The following is a 19,199-nucleotide window of genomic DNA, read 5'->3' on the forward strand; positions in this document are numbered from 1 at the left end:
TCGTTTTCCAAAGTTTCCTGTCATGGGGACCTTGTGGCTCCCTCACAATGGCCTCCACTGAAGTGGAGAGAAGTGCCCAGCAGAGCAACACACTGCAGTGGCAGATCCTCTGCCCGGAGCACCCCAGTTGCCTCCCTAAGCTCCTGCTCCCACAAACAGATGCTCTCCCACTCTCACACCCACACATACTCTCCTTCTCACACACTCACCCTCATCCAGGCCTACCTGCCACCATGTCTACAATGGTGGACCCTTTGGTTTTGGTGTTGTGCTGCACAAGGGACATGGAGATCTAGCCCCATTTGATTATTTTTGCTTTCACTGTTTATGTAAACAAAGAACTCTCCTAGTAAAAAATGATTTTCATTGTTTCTTTACTGGCTGAATATTTCAGCCTTCCCTTGACTGGCCACACCTGTGGCTGATAAACTTGGGGAAATTTTACCTTTTCTTTTACTCTGGCTTTTAACATATTTAGCATTATACATCATATCACAATTATTCTTTGTATGAAACTTTCACCTTCCCTTAGGATACACATATTTGGGGATGAAGATGGGAATGATTCTCTGGGTGTCAAACTTTGGCTTAATTTCCCTAGAACAGTTGTGAAATTACTGTTAAATGGGTGAGTTTAGGGAGCAGCAGAGTAAAGTGAATGCAGGACTTTCAAATCAACAGAAATATTCTCAGAATTGCTTTACAGGGAAAATTATAGCTCACATCTAGCAAGAGCGGGAATGATTTTTCCAGATATGTCATCACTAATCTCCTCAATTTGTGCAAAATCACATTTTCTTAAATATTATTAAAAGATCTTGGACTTGAATTTAATTGAGAACAAAGAATATTTGACCTTGTGGTCTTTTTCTGGATATAATAGGCTCAAAGTCCATGTTAGGTAACTGTGAGTGATTTAGCATTTTTCTAGGTATTCTAAAATTCATTGTTAGATAAAACCACTCATTAATTCAATTGATATCTATAGAAATTTATAATATTCCAAGCACTGTTTTAAGTTTTGGGGATACACTAATTAGAAAAATACACTATTGCTGATCTCCTGGATCTTACATTTTATAAGACATGACAAACAATATGTCGTCACAAAATAAATGTGAAAACTACAAGTTCTGTGTGCGCTGTGAAGTGGTATGAGATCACATAATAGGGAGTGTGATACCATCTAAAAGGTTATCTATATTAAGTGGGATATAAAGGCTGAAAATGAGTCGCTAGAGTGAGCAGGTGTGGAAAGAAGGCACCCAAGAAGGAATTATGTGTTTTAAGAACTTACCAAAGGCCAGTGGTACTGAATCTTAGAAAGCAAAAGTTTTTGTGTTACAAAATATAGCCAGGAGCCTGCCATGAAGCTATGTGGACCATGCTGAGATGTTCAGTTTATATCATAATAGGGATGTGAAGTTACAGGAATATTTTAAGTAGAAGAGTAACATGACCAAATTTGCATTTTAAACAATCCTTGCCAATCTGATGTTGGGAATAGATTGAAAAAAAAAATCTTTTAGGAGTCCCTTGTAGCAACCCAAGTTAAAGATAATGGTACATTAAATTAGAATGGAAGAGGTAGGTAAGAGGAAAAGATGACAAATATAAGATACATTTGGTAAAATCAAAAGCACAAAGTCATGGATTGGATCTCCATGGAAGTTGATGGAAAAAGGTGTTCAAGGGAAAGGTCAATGGGGGAAAAAGGAGACATATGTAATACTTTAAACAATAAAGAATTTAAATTAAAAAATAAAATAAAAATGATTATAAGTGTTAAAAAAAAAGAAACAAAAAGATGTTCAAGAATGACCACGTTCTAAAGAGCATGTGCTTAGTAAATGGATTTATGGACCTATACTTAAGTTCTATGTAACACATTTTAAAATACAGTATCCTTTCCATGAGGTAATTGCTGGTTTTAGGACCATGAAGAGCTGAGCTTCTCTTGAGTATAGGTATTTCTTTTATAAAAAGATGAAAGAAGGTAAAGGGATTAGCCAAAGAACATATATGCATAACCCATAGAAACAGACAACAGTGTGGTGATGGAGGGTGTGGGGTCTGGTTGGAGGTGGGCAAATGCAGGCGGAAATAGGGACATCCATATAGTATCAACAATAAAAGTAAAGAAGAAAAAGTTTTGTAGTTATATTGATGTATATAAATTACCAGGATTCCTTCCTGAATGTGTTAGAAAGTTCAGAATCAAATGGGTAGTCTACCTCCGGTCATGTATTAGATCCGGAGGCATGTATATCGCAAGTATAGGTTTTATACTCCTTCATATTACATGAACCTCATAAGCTACTGCAACTTGGCTTTCGGAAAAGACGGAGAAGAAATATATAACATATCAATGTCAGTGCCCATTTGGCTCAATGAGAATCATGAAGGAAAAAGAAACAGAATGGTTTCTAAAAATATACTTTCACTTTTACAACACTGTATGGTTATACCTAAATTTAGACATGAAGTTAGATGCAGAAATAAACATGTTTGTTTATATGCTGGCATAGCTGTTTAATCTTCCTATATAAATTATATCTCTGGGAATTTAAATCCACAGCTGGTGGAAATAGCTATTACTAATCGTGATTGAGATAGAATCTAAATCAGGATGTGGTATACATAGATACTTATACAATACCTGATAATGATAAAGCCACAGGTGAGGTTTTTTTGTTTGTTTGTTTGTTTGCTTGCTTAATAAAACAAAAGCTATTTTGTTTCATTAAAATCCTATTAGTAAAAACCAAAGACCATGACATTATTTAGTCTCACTAAAGAGATACTTAAAGAACCACCTAATAATAGTATTCAAGCCTACAAAATAAAATGTATCCAGAAAAGTGAGTAATTGTTTTCCATACACATGGAGAATTACGCATTACATCTTCTGAGGTTCTTGTGGTTTCCCCAAGAACACTTAGGTGACTTCTTTTTTCCATTTTCCTCTGTTTCTATACACACATCACAAATAAAACAATTATTCAAATTATATCCTTATAGTATATTTGCTTCAATGGCACTGTGCTAGACTGTAAACACTGGGAAGAGTGTTGTTTTCATCTATGAATCACCAGTACTTTGAATGGCGGAGGGGGATGCTTATTGATTGCTTCCTGTAAGTTCCAGTTACAGTACTAGGTGTTTTTCCTATAGAAGTACATTTATTACTGACAACACTGGGAATAAATACCCTGATCCACATTTTCCAAGTAACAAAATGAAGCTGAATCATAGAGCCTGTACATGTCAGTATCAAAGCCCAGCATTTAATTGTTAAATGACATGATAGAAGCGTTCTAGGCCACAATGGCATCTGAAACTGAAATTCATTGCCTAGAAGAAAAATCTTATCAAAATTACAATAAAGGGATTTTTTTAAGCTGTTAATTAGAGAGAGCTGTTGATGAGCATCTCCACAGAGGCTAATAGAGGAAAACAAAACTGCCCTATTGCCTAGTTTCAGAGAAGGCAAAATGCGGTTCAGACAGCCCTTCCCAAGGCCATTGTAGAATGCCAGGCAACTGGGCATAAAAGCAGAATGTTGCCCTAACTGGTTTGGATCAATGGATAGAGCGCCGGCCTGCGGACTGAAGGGTCCCAGGTTTGATTCCAGTCAAGGGCATGTACCTTGGTTGTGGGCACATCCCTAGTACGGGGTGTGCAGGAGGCAGCTGAATCAATATTTCTCTCTCACTGATGTTTCTAACTCTCTATCCCTCTCCCTTCCTCTCTGTAAAAAATCAATAAAATATATTTTTTTTAAAAAAGCAGAATGCTTTCACCCTGAAGAGAAATCTGCCAATTAACAAGCCTGTGCATATACAAACTCACAATTTACTTTTCTATTGCCATATTATTACATGTGAATGGATCATCAAGTATCACAAGTCATTAGAGTAAATCCTTCAATGTGAAACACCGAGACCAAGAGAAACAACATACCAACTGACCTCAAGAAAATAAATATACAGGGAATAGATGAAAAAGTAAGTCAGAGACATTTATGAAACTATTGTGACCCCAAATTAAGAACATGATGCTATGAAATAGAGATATTCTAAGAAAAAGAAAGTGTTCTTATAAGTATATGAGACTATCTATCATCTGTCTATCTATCTTTAAGTTACAATGACTAGGGATAGAGAAAAATGGCAACATTGGGGTATCTTTCATGTATGATTATTAGTCTTCTACTTTTTTTCTTTATACTTGCATAGTTTCTAAATTTTCTACAATGAGCACATATTGCTTTTATAATCAGAGACTTCACACACTGCTTTGAGTTTTTGGCAGAAAACAACAGTACTACATAAACAATTTGTTGTCTAATCTCTATGGCCAATGTACATGAAAAAATAAAGTGAAATTAAATGTATACATAAAATGCAGCTGCTTTATACTGTTAGAATGTTTAAACAAAATTGATGCGGAATCTCAGCAACATATGAATTATTCATCTATGTGTGAGTGATGGTCTTTTCATTTGTATATATCCACTAAAAACAAATCCAGGTCACTTTTTAATAATTATAGCGCACATTAAATTTCTAGGGCTGATACATTTAATGAAGTAAAATTTAAAAAAACAAAACACTTACTTTGGAGGAACTGTCACAGTACTCTCTGTGGGGAAGAGGGTGAAGTCAGCGGCATCTCTTCCAATGATTGTAGCATTATACACTATTCTTTTCGAGCTTGAATTTTTCACTAGAACCTACATTGCAGAACAAGAGAGTAAAAATAAGATCATGAATTTTTAAAAATATACAACTTAACATTTCTTATTTTTTTTAAATATATTTTTATTGATTTTTTTACAGAGAGGAAGGGAGAGGGATAGAGAGTTAGAAACATCAATGAGAGAGAAATGTCGATTAGCTGCCTCCTGCACGCCCCCTACTGGGGACTGAACCTGCAACCAAGGTATATGCCCTCGACTGGAATCTAACCCAGCACCTTTCAGTTCATGGCCTGATGCTCTATCCACTGAGCCAAACTGATCAGGGCTTAACATTTCTTATTTTAATCGAAGAGTTTTACATTTTAATCATGAAAATATTTGTTCCTTATGTGCACTAACTGAGGGAAAGCAGACTTTGTATTTGAAGATCGCATATATACAGTTTAGCAAGAGTAGGCAGGGAAAAGGATCTCTCAAGCAAGGAAATGACATGAAGATTTGAAGTCCACAGTGAGCAACTTGGATTTTATTCTTATTACAAAGGGAAATCTTCAGAGAATTTTAAACATAGAACTTAAATAATCAAATTTACAGAAAAAGGATACTCCAGCTGCTCAGCGTGGGAAGTTATAAAGATTCTAGGTTTAAAATCAGAGGTCCAGGCTGGAAATGATAGTAGCCTCATCGAGAAGCAATAGTATAGCTAGGGTTTGACTGTTCCTTCCTTCCTGAGGCTTAGAGATGGAAAGTATTAGAGAATAAGCTACTTTATTTTTAGAGAGTATTTCATGAAAACTTGACTACACAAGTGTTTATGTAGAATATAATAGAGATTTAAAAAAAACAAACAACACGTTAGGAAGACACAAGGTTATCATGGAAAGTACTGAGCCAAAAGAGGAATAAGACCTGGGGCAAATGTGGGATTGGCCAAATTACAGTAAAGAAAAGGTAACTGCACTTAGGTGGTCCAGAAACCACAGACAGAGATATTTGAAGAGTTAATAATTAACACTATATGTGGTTATAGTGAATCATAAGGAATATGGTAGAGATTTGTTAAAAGGTTAAATAAACTACTTTTATATTGTAGCGAAAACTTTGGTAACTACCAGGACGAGTATATTGCTGCTGAAAAGTTTCTACAGTCAGTTATCCCAAGGATTTTGGGATCTCATGTAGCTTGCCTACTTATAGATATCAGTACCTAAAGAATTAATTAACAGACCAAGTGATTTTAAGTCCCAGAGAGTTCATTTCCATTCTCTGGAAGGAATAGTTAAAAGTAATAATAAATTCATTACCTAATGTTATTGGTTTATAGTCCTAGAACTTCTATAACTATCCCTGAGATCTTAAGGAAGACATTCATTCTTATTGTCATATCATATGTATAATACAAAGCCCATTGGGCTCATCTATGGTCAGGGTATTCCACCTAACTAGGATTTTATGTAGGGGTGGTAATTGATTCATGGGGAAAGAGGAAAGCTGTTGAGGGAAGGAAAAACAGCTTTGGAACCTGGATTCCTGTTTTGTAATGACAGTCTTTATCTATTGAGCTCTGTGTAAAGTTTGTTTTTAAAAAAGTGTGTGTGGGGGGGGAGGGGGGAACCCCACCAGTGTTGTTCAGTGGTTTTGTGTCAACCTATGAACCAGGAGATCACAGTTTGATTCTTGATCAGGGCACATGCCCAGGTTGTAGGCTAGATCCCCAGTGGTGGATGTGCAGGAGGAAGCTGATTAATGATTGTCTCTCATCATTGATGTTTCTTTCTCTCCCTCTCCCTTCCTCTCTGTAATCAATAAGAATATATTTAAAAGGGGAGGGAAGGTCAATAGCTTTAAAATTGTCTCAGAAAAATCACTGCAACCTACATTTTTTCATTGATAACCATATAGTTTAATGGTTCCAATATTCTATGTTTCCATTTGAGACGTATAGCTACAGAAATATCTTTTTAATTATAGTAGCCATTTCCTGAGATTTTTCTTTATTCTGGAAGATTGAAAAGGTTGTGAATGGATGTGAAGAGTTAATAATTAGCACTATGTGTGGTTATAGTGAATCGTAAGGAATATGGGTTGATGTAGGGGGCAAACTGTGTCTAAGTTTCCCAGCAACTTCCAAATTAATCATTTCTCTTAAATGAAATTTAAAATAAAAGCTTGCTGTGATTGATGTTTAATTTATCATTTATATTTAATTTTTGTTGTTTCCTTCAAAAAATGTCTCTTACATTTTTGAAAAACAAAAGCCCTACGTGTACAATATCATCTATAATCTTCAGGTGTGAACAATATTTCTAATAAATAATTAAATTGGAAAGAAATCATTAAAACATTAAAATGTTTCCATTTTAATATGCTTTAATTTGATTTTTAACATAATGATTAAAATTTGTTTAAATATGAGCTAGTGTCATTAACTAATTTTTTAAAATAACAATTAAATGCCATAAGGAAATACAAACCTGGTCAGAGTTTAAAAATTATTAATCATACCAAACTGTAATAAATCACTGCTTAATCTAATTCAGACTCCTTCTATCTTCTGCAGGCTTAAGCAATAATATTTCTAATTCTTGAGAATTTTTAGTTTGAAGTCAGAAGTCCTCCCCAATATAATTATAGTTCTAGGCTAGCTAGTACCCAAATCCCTTAAATATCAATGCAGTTAGGGAATTATCAGAGTAAATACTGTTGAAAAATTCTCTAAAGTATTTTATTTCTCTTTTTCTGACAAAAAGAGAAAAAAATAAAATTACATAAAAGGGATTGTATCTTAATATTTTCTAACAAAATAAAATCAAAAGGAATGACTCTCCTTTCCATAAATTGAGCCCTTTACAATTTGAGACAAGAACCTGAGTTTTTCCCGATTTTTTAAACTGAATCTTACCAATCATTGCTCATAGTGTCACAGATATTTTTTCAAAGAGGTTACAACTACAAATTAAACATCACTAGGACATATACTGTGAAGACCAAATATGGATGAGTTTTGCATCAAAAGTGTAAAATTGACCCCACACCCACAAATATGGGGAGGAATAAATAAAATAGATGAGGAAAAGAAATAGATGTGATCTGACCAAAGCACTAAAATAACTTTTTTACAAAATAAGATTTTATCAGCCTATAGTGTCCTGAGAAAAAAACCAAGGACCCACCTATAAATCTGGTTACAGGTTTTATAAAAACAATCTTACATGAATGCAAACGATTTAAAACTGCATGATAGAAGATACTTTACAAGTGTTCATGTGAAACAAATTATCTGAAATTGAGGTCAATAACACCTGACAAGATATTTCTCAAAGAGAACAACTGTAAAATATGGACCTATTTATATAGATTTGTTATCATAGGACTGGAAATTTTGTTTCCATTGTTTTTCTTAAATTTGAAAAATTCACTGTTAACACATTTAGTGCATCCAGATTACATAATATCATTTAGAGAGAATTAGGTAACCCAGGTCAAGAGCACATCCATTATTACTTCCCTTTCTATATCCTCAATTAAACAACAAAAAATCCATCTGGTAAAGAAGATATTAAAAACACCCTGGAAAACCAATGACAATGAAAACCTAACAATCCAAAACCTATGGGACACAGTGAAAGCAGTCCTGAGAGGGAAGTTTATAGCTCTACAGGCCTACATCAAGAAAACAAAACAAGAAAAAATGGTAATAAATCATGTAACTCTACAACTTAAAGAATTAGAAAGAGAACAACAAGAAAAGCCCAGAGTGAGCAGAAGGAAGGAGATAATAGAGATCAGAGCAGAGCCCTAACCAGTTTGGCTCAGTGAATAGAGCGTCAGCCTGCAGACTGAAGGGTCCCAGATTCGATTCCAGCCAAGGCCCATGCCTGGGTTGTGGGCTCGATCCCCAGTGGGGGGCATGCAGGAGGCAGCCGATCAATGATTCTCTCTCATCATTAATGTTTCTATCTCTTTCTCCCTCACCCTCCCTCTCTGAAATCAATAAATATATATAAAAAAACAAGTAAACTCAAAATGGATAAAAGACAAACATAAGATAGGGAACCATAAAAATATTAGAGGAATCCACAGGCAGCAAAATCTCAGACATATGTTGAAGCAATATCTTTACTGATACAGCTTCTAAGGCAATGGAGACTAAAGAGAAAATAAACAAATGGAATTACATCAAAATATAAAGCTTCTGTACAACAAAAGAACCATCAACAAAACAACAAGAAAGCTCACTGCATGGGAGAACATATTTTCCAATGTTATCACTGATAAGGGTTTAATCTCAAACATTTAAAGGGAACTCATACAACTTAAAAAAAGGAAGATAAACAACCCAATCAAAAAATGGGCAAAGGACCTAAATAGACACTTTTCAAAAGAGGACATTCAGAAAGCTAAGAGACAAGTGAAAACATGCTCAAAGTCACTAATCATCCAAGAGATGAAAATCAAAACAACAATGAGGTATCATCTCACACCTGTGAGAATGGCTATCATCAACAAATCAACAAAGGACAAATGCTGGAGAGGAGGCAGATAAAAAGGAACCCTCGTGCACTGCTGGTGGGAATGCAGACTGCTGCAGCCACTGTGGAGAACAGGATGGAGTTTCCTCAAAAAGTTAAAAATGGAACTCCCATTTGACCTAGTGATCCCACTTCTAGGAATATATCCCAAGAAACTAGAAACACCAATCAGAAAGGATATATGCACCCATATGTTCATAGTTGCACAATTTACCATAGCTAAGATTTGGAAACAGCCTAAGTGCCCATCAGCAGATGAGTGGATTAAACAACTGAGGTACATCTACACAATGGAATACCACTCTGTGGTAAAAAGTAGGAATTCTTACCATTTGCAACAGCATGGATGGAACTGGAGAGCATTATGCTAAGTGAAATAAGTCAGTCAGAGAAAGATAAATATCACATGATCTCACTCATTTGTGGGATATAATGAACAACATAAACTGATGAACAAAAACAGATCCAGAGGCAGAGAAACATTGATCAGCCCATTGAACCTCAGAGGGAAGTAGGGAAGGGTGGGGGTAAGGGGGAGAGATCAACCAAAGGACTTGTATGCATGCATCTAAGCCTAACCAATGGACACAGACACCAGGGGGGTGAGGGCATGACAGGGGGGTGGGGGGCAATGGAGGGATAAGGACACATATGTAATACCTTAATCAATAAAGAAAAAAAAATCCATCTGGATGTGTAAACTGCTCCCCCTAAAGGAAAGTGAAGCACATTCAGATCACAAGTTTCTATTTAGTGTATCAGTCCTTTTGTATATGAAATGAATTTAAAGTTTCCTAATAGGATTTGACCTTCAAAGTATATAACTTTCATTTTCCATGTCCCCAACCCCCATTCCTCAACTGCATGAAAGAGTCATCATCTCTTTGCAGGTGATGATTATTATTAAGCAAAACCTGTCCCTTATATTCTGCTATACTTTTGGTTTTGAAGGAGTAACATTTGCTAAGGCTTATTGTATCATATTGATAATTCTGTTAATTTGTGGTTGACAAAAATATCTAAAACCCCTCTTAAGTGTTTAACTCTATATATTCTTTGGCCCTAAGTATATCCTTACCTTTTTCTTCACAGTGTCATGTAAAGTACACTGAAAGGTCACCAACATCTTGGGGAGATATGTAGGGAGTCTTTCATACATGTAGACACAAAGCATGAGCATCAGAATTGGATTATAGTCACAGATGTCACAGGCCTAGTTTTAAAGAAGAGAAATATAAATAAGAGGATATACAGATAAAATATATAACTAGAGCTAAACCATAGTACATCAATTGCTGAAATACTTGAAAACTTTTTTAAATGTTACTGATGGGCAATGATACTGAAATATAGACACAACAAACAAAATATTGCTTTGAATCGGAAGAGCTCAACCTAAATATTAAAAGATGAATGAGAAGTGTTGTATCACAATGATCTCAGAAGCTGAAAGACTCCGTAAAGGCTAGTCAGAGGTCAGAAAAATATTATACACTAAAAATACTGACTAATGTGACTAAGATACCATCCCTGAGTTATTAAATATCATAGCATGCAGTAAAAGAAAAATTGAGAAGTAGACAAACTATTTATGTAAAAGATGGCAAAAGAGTTTCAAGCAAAAGCCCAAGGGAGGAGGTAATACATGAGATGACCTTGAAGACTGGATTTTAAATAGGCTGTATTTATTTGGAAGTAAAGGGCATATTCTATCAGAAAGACAAAGAAATATAGGGAAAGGATATAGGAAAGTACAGTGTTCATTTGGAAGAAGAAGTACAACTTGAATCATGCATAAGATAAGAAAGGAGAGGTAGTGGAAGAAAAGACTAAGGAGTACAAAGACCACATTGTGGAGGGCATGAATGCCAGGGTGAAGGACTTAATTTCTGAACAAGAAATAACACAAGAGCAACAATTCAAGCAGATCAAGCAGCAGATGGTTGGGGAAATACTTTTCCCAGAACAGACAAATTATAATAAGGCAGAAAATGCAATTATAGTGATAAACAACATAAAATAGTGATGGTAGTTGGAATAGATTTGAGATAAAATCCAGCCCAGAGAGGAAAAACAGCAGAAACAGTGAATATAGCCAGAATGCATACTGAAGCTAAAAGGTAGAGTCAGGCCGAAACCGGTTTGGCTCAGTGGATAGAGCGTCGGCCTGCGGACTCAGGGGTCCCGGGTTCGATTCCGGTCAGGGGCATGTACCTGGGTTGCGGGCACATCCCCAGTGGGAGATGTGCAGGAGGCAGCTGATCGATGTTTCTCTCCCATCGATGTTTCTAACTCTCTATCTCTCTCCCTTCCTCTCTGTAAAAATCAATAAAATATATTTTAAAAAAAAAAAAAATAAAATAAAAGGTAGAGTCAGCAGCAGCAGACTCTATCAGTTTATGTAGTGCCTTTGATCTCCTAGAACAAGGTGGAGGCAGTGGGGGAGAATTATTCATAGCAAAAAGGAATTGGGATTGGTCTGAGATGATGATTCAAAGACATAAAATACTACTGATAAACAAGCAACTCTGTCATTTTCAATATACAGGGAGCTCTCTACACATACAGGGAGATCTTCCATAAAAGGAAGATCATAGTATGATTTAATGGCACACATCCAGGTTAGCAACTCAAAATGATCTGGGCCTAGCCTGCAAATGCATATAGTGTGAGAGCTACGGAAATATAGTGTTACAGTAAGCACCCCCTTACCCTCCATTTCACTTTCCACAGTTTCAGTTACCCATGGTCTAGTGCAGTCCAAAAATATTAAAAGGAAAATTCCAGAATAATTCGTAAGTTGTAAATTGTGCACTATTCTCAGTAGTATAACAAAATCTCACTCAATCCTGCCCCAGATGTGAGTAACGCCTTTGTCCAGTGTCTCCATGTTGTGTTTACCACCCACCCTTTAGTCAGGTGGTATGCATCTGGGTCACCAGATCAGCTGTCACAGTATCACAGTGCTTATGTCACCCTTATTTTACCTTATAATGTCCCCAAAGCACAAGAGTACTGATGCTGACAATTTAAATATGCCAAAGAGAAGCTGTAAAGTGCTTCCTTTAAGTGAAAAAGTAAGTGTTCTCAACTTTATAAAGAAAGAAAAATACCGTATACTGAGGCTACTTAGATCTCCTGTAAAAGTGAATCTATCCATGAAATTGTTAAGAAGGAATAAATCCGTGCTAGTTTGGTCAGAGAGGACATATTTATATAATTTTATTACAATATATTAAAACTGTTCTTTTTTTATTAGTAGTTATTGCTGTCAATCTCTTACTATACCTAAACCATATGTTAAATTTTATCATAAGTATGTATGTAAAGGAAAAAACATAGTATTTAGTATACAGAATGTTCAGGCATCCATGGTCTCAGGCACCCACTGGGAGTCTTGGACCTATCTCCGGTGGATAAGGGGGGCACTACTCACTCTATGTGGAGCTAAGACACTTGACTCTAAAATTTGGCAGCAGTAACCAGAGAATAATTTTTATAGCCCATCTGATCATCTGTTAATTCGCATTTTCAAAAACATTCCTTTCCTTTTTTTGGAAGAAGAGAAGAGTTTATTCTTTCTTGTTTTGTCAATAAGCGGTAAGGTTTACCAATAAAGGTAACCTGGGAGGGGATTGTTAGTAAAAAAATAAGAGAACTGGCCTTCCTCAGCAGGGTAGAAAGCTGCTAGTGAGTATGACCTGAGAGGAACTAAGAAAGATGCCAAAACTCCAAGGTTTCTCATCAGTGTTCTGTGGCCCCACATTTCTTCAATAAAGACAATCGTAGTCAACAGATGTAGCGAAGTTATTTAAGATAAGAACAAACTAAATAATTAAATACAGAGTTTAATCCCCACAAGTGAAGAATATGGTTCTGCTGGGCCCTATGAGATGGACCAGACTATGGGTGTGATCCAAAGAAGGTTGTTTAGGGGGATGGAAAATGTCTCTGTTGGGAAAAGGAGAACACTCGTGGCAAAACACTCTGGGCTCAAGTCTGAGGTCAATAAAAGTATTCTCGCTGAACCGGTTTGGCTCAGTGGATAGAGCGTCGGCCTGCGGATTCAAGGGTCCCGGGTTCGATTCCGGTCAAGGGCATGTACCTTGGTTGCAGGCACGTCCCCACTGTGGGGCGTGCAGGAGGCAGCTGATCGATCTCTCTCATCGATGTTTCTGACTTTCTATCCCTCTCCCTTCTTCTCTGTAAAAAATCAGTAAAATATATTTTAAAAAAATAAATAAATAATAAAAATAAAAAAGTAAAAGTATTCTGAACAGTGTTTTAGTGACTACAACATAAAAGATATACATAGAAATATAAAAATTATTCCAAAAGCTTGTATTTCAAAATTTGAAATAAAAAATATATTTGATAATGAAAATATTAAACTGGAAAACCAGAGAAAAGAGCATTCTTACCTTTCTTCATGATAAATTTCAATTAAAGTAAGCTAAATAACAATTTGCACTTTAGTGTAAATTAACTACAGTCCTAGACTTAAAAGGCCACATGTTAATTTAAGTTAGGTTTCCTTAACACAAGATTTTCATGTGAAGTATCTTTCAAATACATAATCATTATTTTCTCCATATAGGTCAAACCTAGAAGAACTTTGATTATACTGATCCATTTTTACACATGATGACAATATTTCTTATTGGACTAACAAATGATAGGGCATTAAGCCAAAAAAAATCATAATAGAGAAAATGCTAGAGTAGAAATCTGGTATCACCAGCTTTCAAACTAGACACCAGCCATAACTATCAGTATCCACTGACATACTGTGATATCACAGAGGACATTGTTCATTGCCTTCCCAACAGCAATGATCTCCTTTCTGCCTTACTAAAAGTCCCAATTTTTGTGGGTGTCCGATTATCTTTATCAAACATTGCTTTAGCTGTAAGTATGGGATGCAATTTTGACCAATGATATGCAATGGGAAATATGTTGTGGGACCACTGAGAAAGGTTTAACTTAAGGAAAAAGAGAAGCACAATAAAAGGGTACTACTCAACCAGCCCCAAGCAGAGCTATGAGATGGTATTACATGAGAATTTCAGTAGGGATTTCGTGGGTGTTAGCGCACATATAAGCTGGGAAGCTGAGAAGCACTGAGCTAAATGAATCTCTGAAAACTTCGTTGAAAAACTGAATAACTATCCCTATAATATTCTACTCCCTGATTTCATCTTATGTAAAATATTGAATTTATTTTTAAACCACTTTTACTCATAAATTCTGTTATTTAAGGCTGAAATATCTTAGTTGATAAAATCAAACAAAATTTAAAAGTCAGATCAATTACTCACCGTTAGCGCTCCTACTACTCAGTGAATTATATGTAGTATAACCTCTATAAATGTTTATTATATTTATTTTGATATCCATCTATCTCCATATGGAAATGAAAATACCTTCTACACTGAGTCCAAACAATTCCCAGAATATTTTTGCTTAACATAAAAAGCATGTCATGAAAGGGAGACTATGTAACAACTGTATAGTCCAACTCCCAAGATTCCACAACAGGAAAAGACAATGGCTCAGAAACTTATCTAGTTGATTCAACAGTTGCAAAGGACACGAAAAATAAGAAACATAAACACTAATAAATAAATCCAGTGCTAAATTTCATAGGATTCAAATCTGGATCAGTACTAAGCATCAGTATTAATTCATTATAGCTACGTTAATAAAGGTGATAATTTTACACTCTGACACTTAATGTGATTGGTAAATCCAGGCTGATTAAAAGTTAGTGAATTAGCCCTAGCTGGTTTTGCTCAGTTGATAGAGCATCGGCCTATAAACTGAAGGGTCCCAGGTTAGATTCCAGTCAAGGGCACATGCCTGGGTTACGGTCTTGGTCCAATGTGCAGGAGGCAGCCAATCAATGATTCCCTCTCATCACTGATGTTTCTATCTCTCTCTTCCTCTCCCTTCCTCTCTGAAATAAAATATATATTTAAAATAAAATAAAAGTTAGTGAATTAGAACTGGCTGGAAAGAGCCTGGTAATTATCTACTAAGTTAATTGTCAATTTCTCTAGTCATCAGATTTTGGACGTCATTACGTTTATAAGCAGATAGATATTTTTTAATGTCTTTACCTATATAATTAAAATAAATATTTTGAGTCAACATATCTGAGGAAATCAAAAAGGAAAGGAGAGAATCATAACATGATGAATTATATTTTCTAAATAAACATATTTTAAGATTCTTATGAACCTCCAGTAAATTCTCAAGGACTATGTCAAACACCAATGTCCCATGCAACTTTTCCTGGTTTCCTTATTATAATGACTTCTCTCCCCTTTGACTCCCATAGCATATTGTTTCTGTCTACTATGGCATTCACTGTCTGCTCTGCATCAGCTCTTGTTCATGTATTTGTCACTCTTAGTAGGTTAATATCTTTGAAGGCATAAGTGCAGTTTAACCATATCTGTACCCCTTGCAGGGTCTATCCAGTGACTTTCATTAAGGAGATTCAATAATTTGTTCAATTGATGGGAATTATATTTTTATTCTTCCAAACCAAAATCTTTTATTAGCATTCGTCTTTAAACTCTCTTATACAAAAACTCTGACCAAAATCTTGATTACACTTTAGCTTTACAACTCTACCAACATAAAAGAATATAAACGTCACACGTGGGAAAAAGTGACTTTAACTACTTTATATCAAACGCACATTTAGTACCCGAATGTGGGTTGATATAAAGTGGTTCCTTACACCTGCTAGAAAGAAAATACTTTTGTCCTTGACCAATTGAAATTGGATTTTCATTGCTCTGTGTTCTCTGTCTCCGGTCCATCTCCTCTCAGTCCATCTTCAACATTATTATAAGAGTAAATGCATTTATTCCCATTCCCATAATACCCACGAAGTAAACTGCTGACTTGTATGCTGATTCAAGATCCCAATATAGCCCATGTCTATTTCTAACCCCAAATTTCAACCCAGGAAACCTAGTCATATATGTGACTTGTTCACATTTGTTAGAGAGAGGAGGAGAGAGGAAGAAGGAGAGGGAAGAGGTGAGGAAGGGAAAGAGGGACAATAGGCCCAAAATAGAATTAGTTGTGCTAAGTCCATGTCACCAAACTGAGACTTAATAGTAACCTAATTGCAGTTTCAGCCTCTACCAAAAATATAATCCTAACCAGTCAGTCTGGAATTTCCTGGTCAGCACTAGTGAGGACATCTACCTGGTAGACCTCACTACTGCCCCCCAAAGAAAGGTGATCTTGCCTCAAACAATCCACTCTTTCCCAGTCACTTCCTTGTTCTACCTCCTCCTTACTGCCTATAAAACCCTCCATTTTATACAGCTCCATGGAGCTCCTCTTTAGTTGCTAAATGGGATGTTGCCTGATTCATGAATAAAGATAAACAGATCTTTAAATTTACTCAGTTTAATCTCGTTCATTCTATATTTTGTTTAGGCCATATCCTGTGAGTAAACACCTTCTTATCATTTCCAATCAAAATCCAATCCATCCTTCAAGAACCCAAATAACTCCTGCCCCCTCCACAGGGTCTAGAACACATTGATCTCTTCCCTTATCTGAACTCTACACTTTAATTTTTACACACATTGACAGTTAATGAATAGAATATTATTTATCCTTTAACATGTATATATCTTGATAATTCAATAAATTTGTATATTCTTCAAGTCGGGAATAATTTATACTATTTCATTATTCTAAAGTAACATAGTGCCCCAAAATGTTAAGCATACAATATATTTTGGATTATTACTATTGAGGACTCAATGTGAAAAGCTAGATGGAATTATAACTTGGAGGTCCAAATGTAATTAAAATGTATGCTGCCATTATGATCTCTACATGAATACTTATTTTAAAACCAAAATGAAATATTTTTATTTTTTGTTACTAAATTAGAAGATGATAATACAATATCTATATTCAAACAACTCTGCTTTTTGAATTCATTCTTAGAGCTCAGTAAGGTTAATAAAACATTCATTCTTGTAGTTTAAGAAAACTGGACCTATCACTAAAACTTTCTTTTCATGTATACTTGGGTGTACATAATTACACATATTTTAAAATATCCAGTAGAATTCTATAAAGTCATATTTCAATTTTCACATTTTAACAATATCCCATGAAAAGACTGTTTCAATTTAGATTTAAAATTTGTAAAGAAAGGAACATTAGATAGGAGTCAACTAACATTTTTCCAAAGAAGATATACTAATGTCCAACAGGTATATAAAAAGGTACTCAACTCACCAATCTTGAGGGAAATGTAAGCCAAAACCACAATGAGATAGTTATCACCTCACATCTGACATTATGGCTACTATCAAAAATATAAGAAATAATAAGTGTTGGAAAGGATGCGGAGAAAAGGAAACCCTTCCTTATGTACTGTTGGAAGGAATGGTGCAACCACTATGGAAAACTGTATGGAGGTTCCTAAAAAAATTAAAAACAGAACTACCATATGGCCCAACAATTCCACTTCTGGGTATATATCCAAAGGAAATGAGATTGGTATCATAAAGAAACCAGTACCCCCATATTCAACTGCAGATTCCTAATAGTCAAGATATGGAAAGAGATAAGTGTCTATGGAAAGATGAATAGATAAAAAATGTGGTACATACTTACAATGAAATATTATGTAGTCATTAAAAGCAAATTCCTGCCATTTGTGACAACATGGATGAACTTGGAGGACATTATGCTAAGTGAAATAAGCCAGACACAGAAAGGCAAGTATTGTTTGATTTCAATTATACGTGGAATCTGAAAACTCCATCTCATAGAAGCAGAGAGTAGAATGAGTGTTTGCTGGGGGGTGGGGATGGGGGAAATGGAGATATGTTTGTCAGAGGGTATAAACTTTCAGTTATAATATGAATAAGTTCTGGGAATGTAATATAAAGCATGGTTGTTATGGTTGTTAAAAGTGAATTGCATACTTAAAATCTGCTAAGAAAGTTATCTTAAGTGTTCTCACCATGCACACACAAAAATGGTAACTATGAGAGTGATGAATGTTTTAATTAACTTGATTGTGGTAATCATTTCTCTCTATATATAAAACACCATGATGTTGCACACCTAGAAAAATCACATCATACAAACTAAATATATATAATTTTATTTGCCAATCATACCTAACAAAGCTTGGAAATAAATAAGGAAAGAAGACCCTCATAAAATACTTATAGAATGTATGATATAAAGGTACTCACCTGTATGCCAACGCTAAAGCCAATTTCACGAAGACTATCCACAACAATAGCACAATTGTGAAAATACTGTTCAGGACCTTTTGGTTGTGTGTACATATTTATAAAATAAGGCTCAACCTGGAAGAGACAACAATAAAACCTTTCAGTTATGGAATAAAATTATTGCTTTTTAACTATTCTCTGTAATTCAACAAAGAACCATTTAAATATGAACATTTGTCTGTAGTATACTACTGCAATATAAGAATAAACAAAAAGGTAATGCTGGCCATGCAGGTTTAGGTGTTAAATAAAATAAAAACATTTAAAAGAATCAGTTTGCAGAAAATAATTGGAATGTAAAGTATTAAGTTCTCTCAACTAATAGAAGACCATTCTGCATAAAAATAACTCTTACCAGAAATGGACAATAGGCTCCCAACACTGTGGCAAAAACAAGGCCATCTGAAAGGTGTTTGTCAAAATTTAGTATCCATCTCTCAGAGGGAATACCTATTCCAAAAAAAAAAGAGTAAATATAACAATAGTTTTACTTCTCTAAAAAGATATCTTATGGAAATTTGAGCAGTAGTCAGAGAGATATTTGCCTTTGCTTGGAAAAAAAAATCGTATTATTTTGGAAATAAAAACAAAATTTACACTTCACTTAATATCAGGAAATATAGCTATGGGATTTTATAAGCAATTGCAAAAGCTGTCTCCTTTATGTTTGAA

At 35.1% G+C, this 19,199-nt stretch overlaps 1 protein-coding gene across 1 annotated transcript in view; it reads right to left on the reverse strand.

Moving 5' to 3' along the window:
* Positions 1 to 19,199, reverse strand: part of CFAP47 (cilia and flagella associated protein 47) — a 469,227-nt gene that overhangs the window by 227,585 nt on the left and 222,443 nt on the right. Inside the window, 4 exon segments of the mRNA XM_036304204.1 lie at positions 4,620 to 4,735; positions 10,313 to 10,447; positions 18,486 to 18,602; positions 18,883 to 18,977. Of these exon segments, the coding sequence (XP_036160097.1) occupies positions 4,620 to 4,735; positions 10,313 to 10,447; positions 18,486 to 18,602; positions 18,883 to 18,977 (463 nt within the window).

The sequence above is a fragment of the Myotis myotis genome, unplaced genomic scaffold (genome assembly GCF_014108235.1).
Source record: "Myotis myotis isolate mMyoMyo1 unplaced genomic scaffold, mMyoMyo1.p scaffold_m19_p_4, whole genome shotgun sequence".
NCBI lineage: Eukaryota > Metazoa > Chordata > Mammalia > Chiroptera > Vespertilionidae > Myotis > Myotis myotis.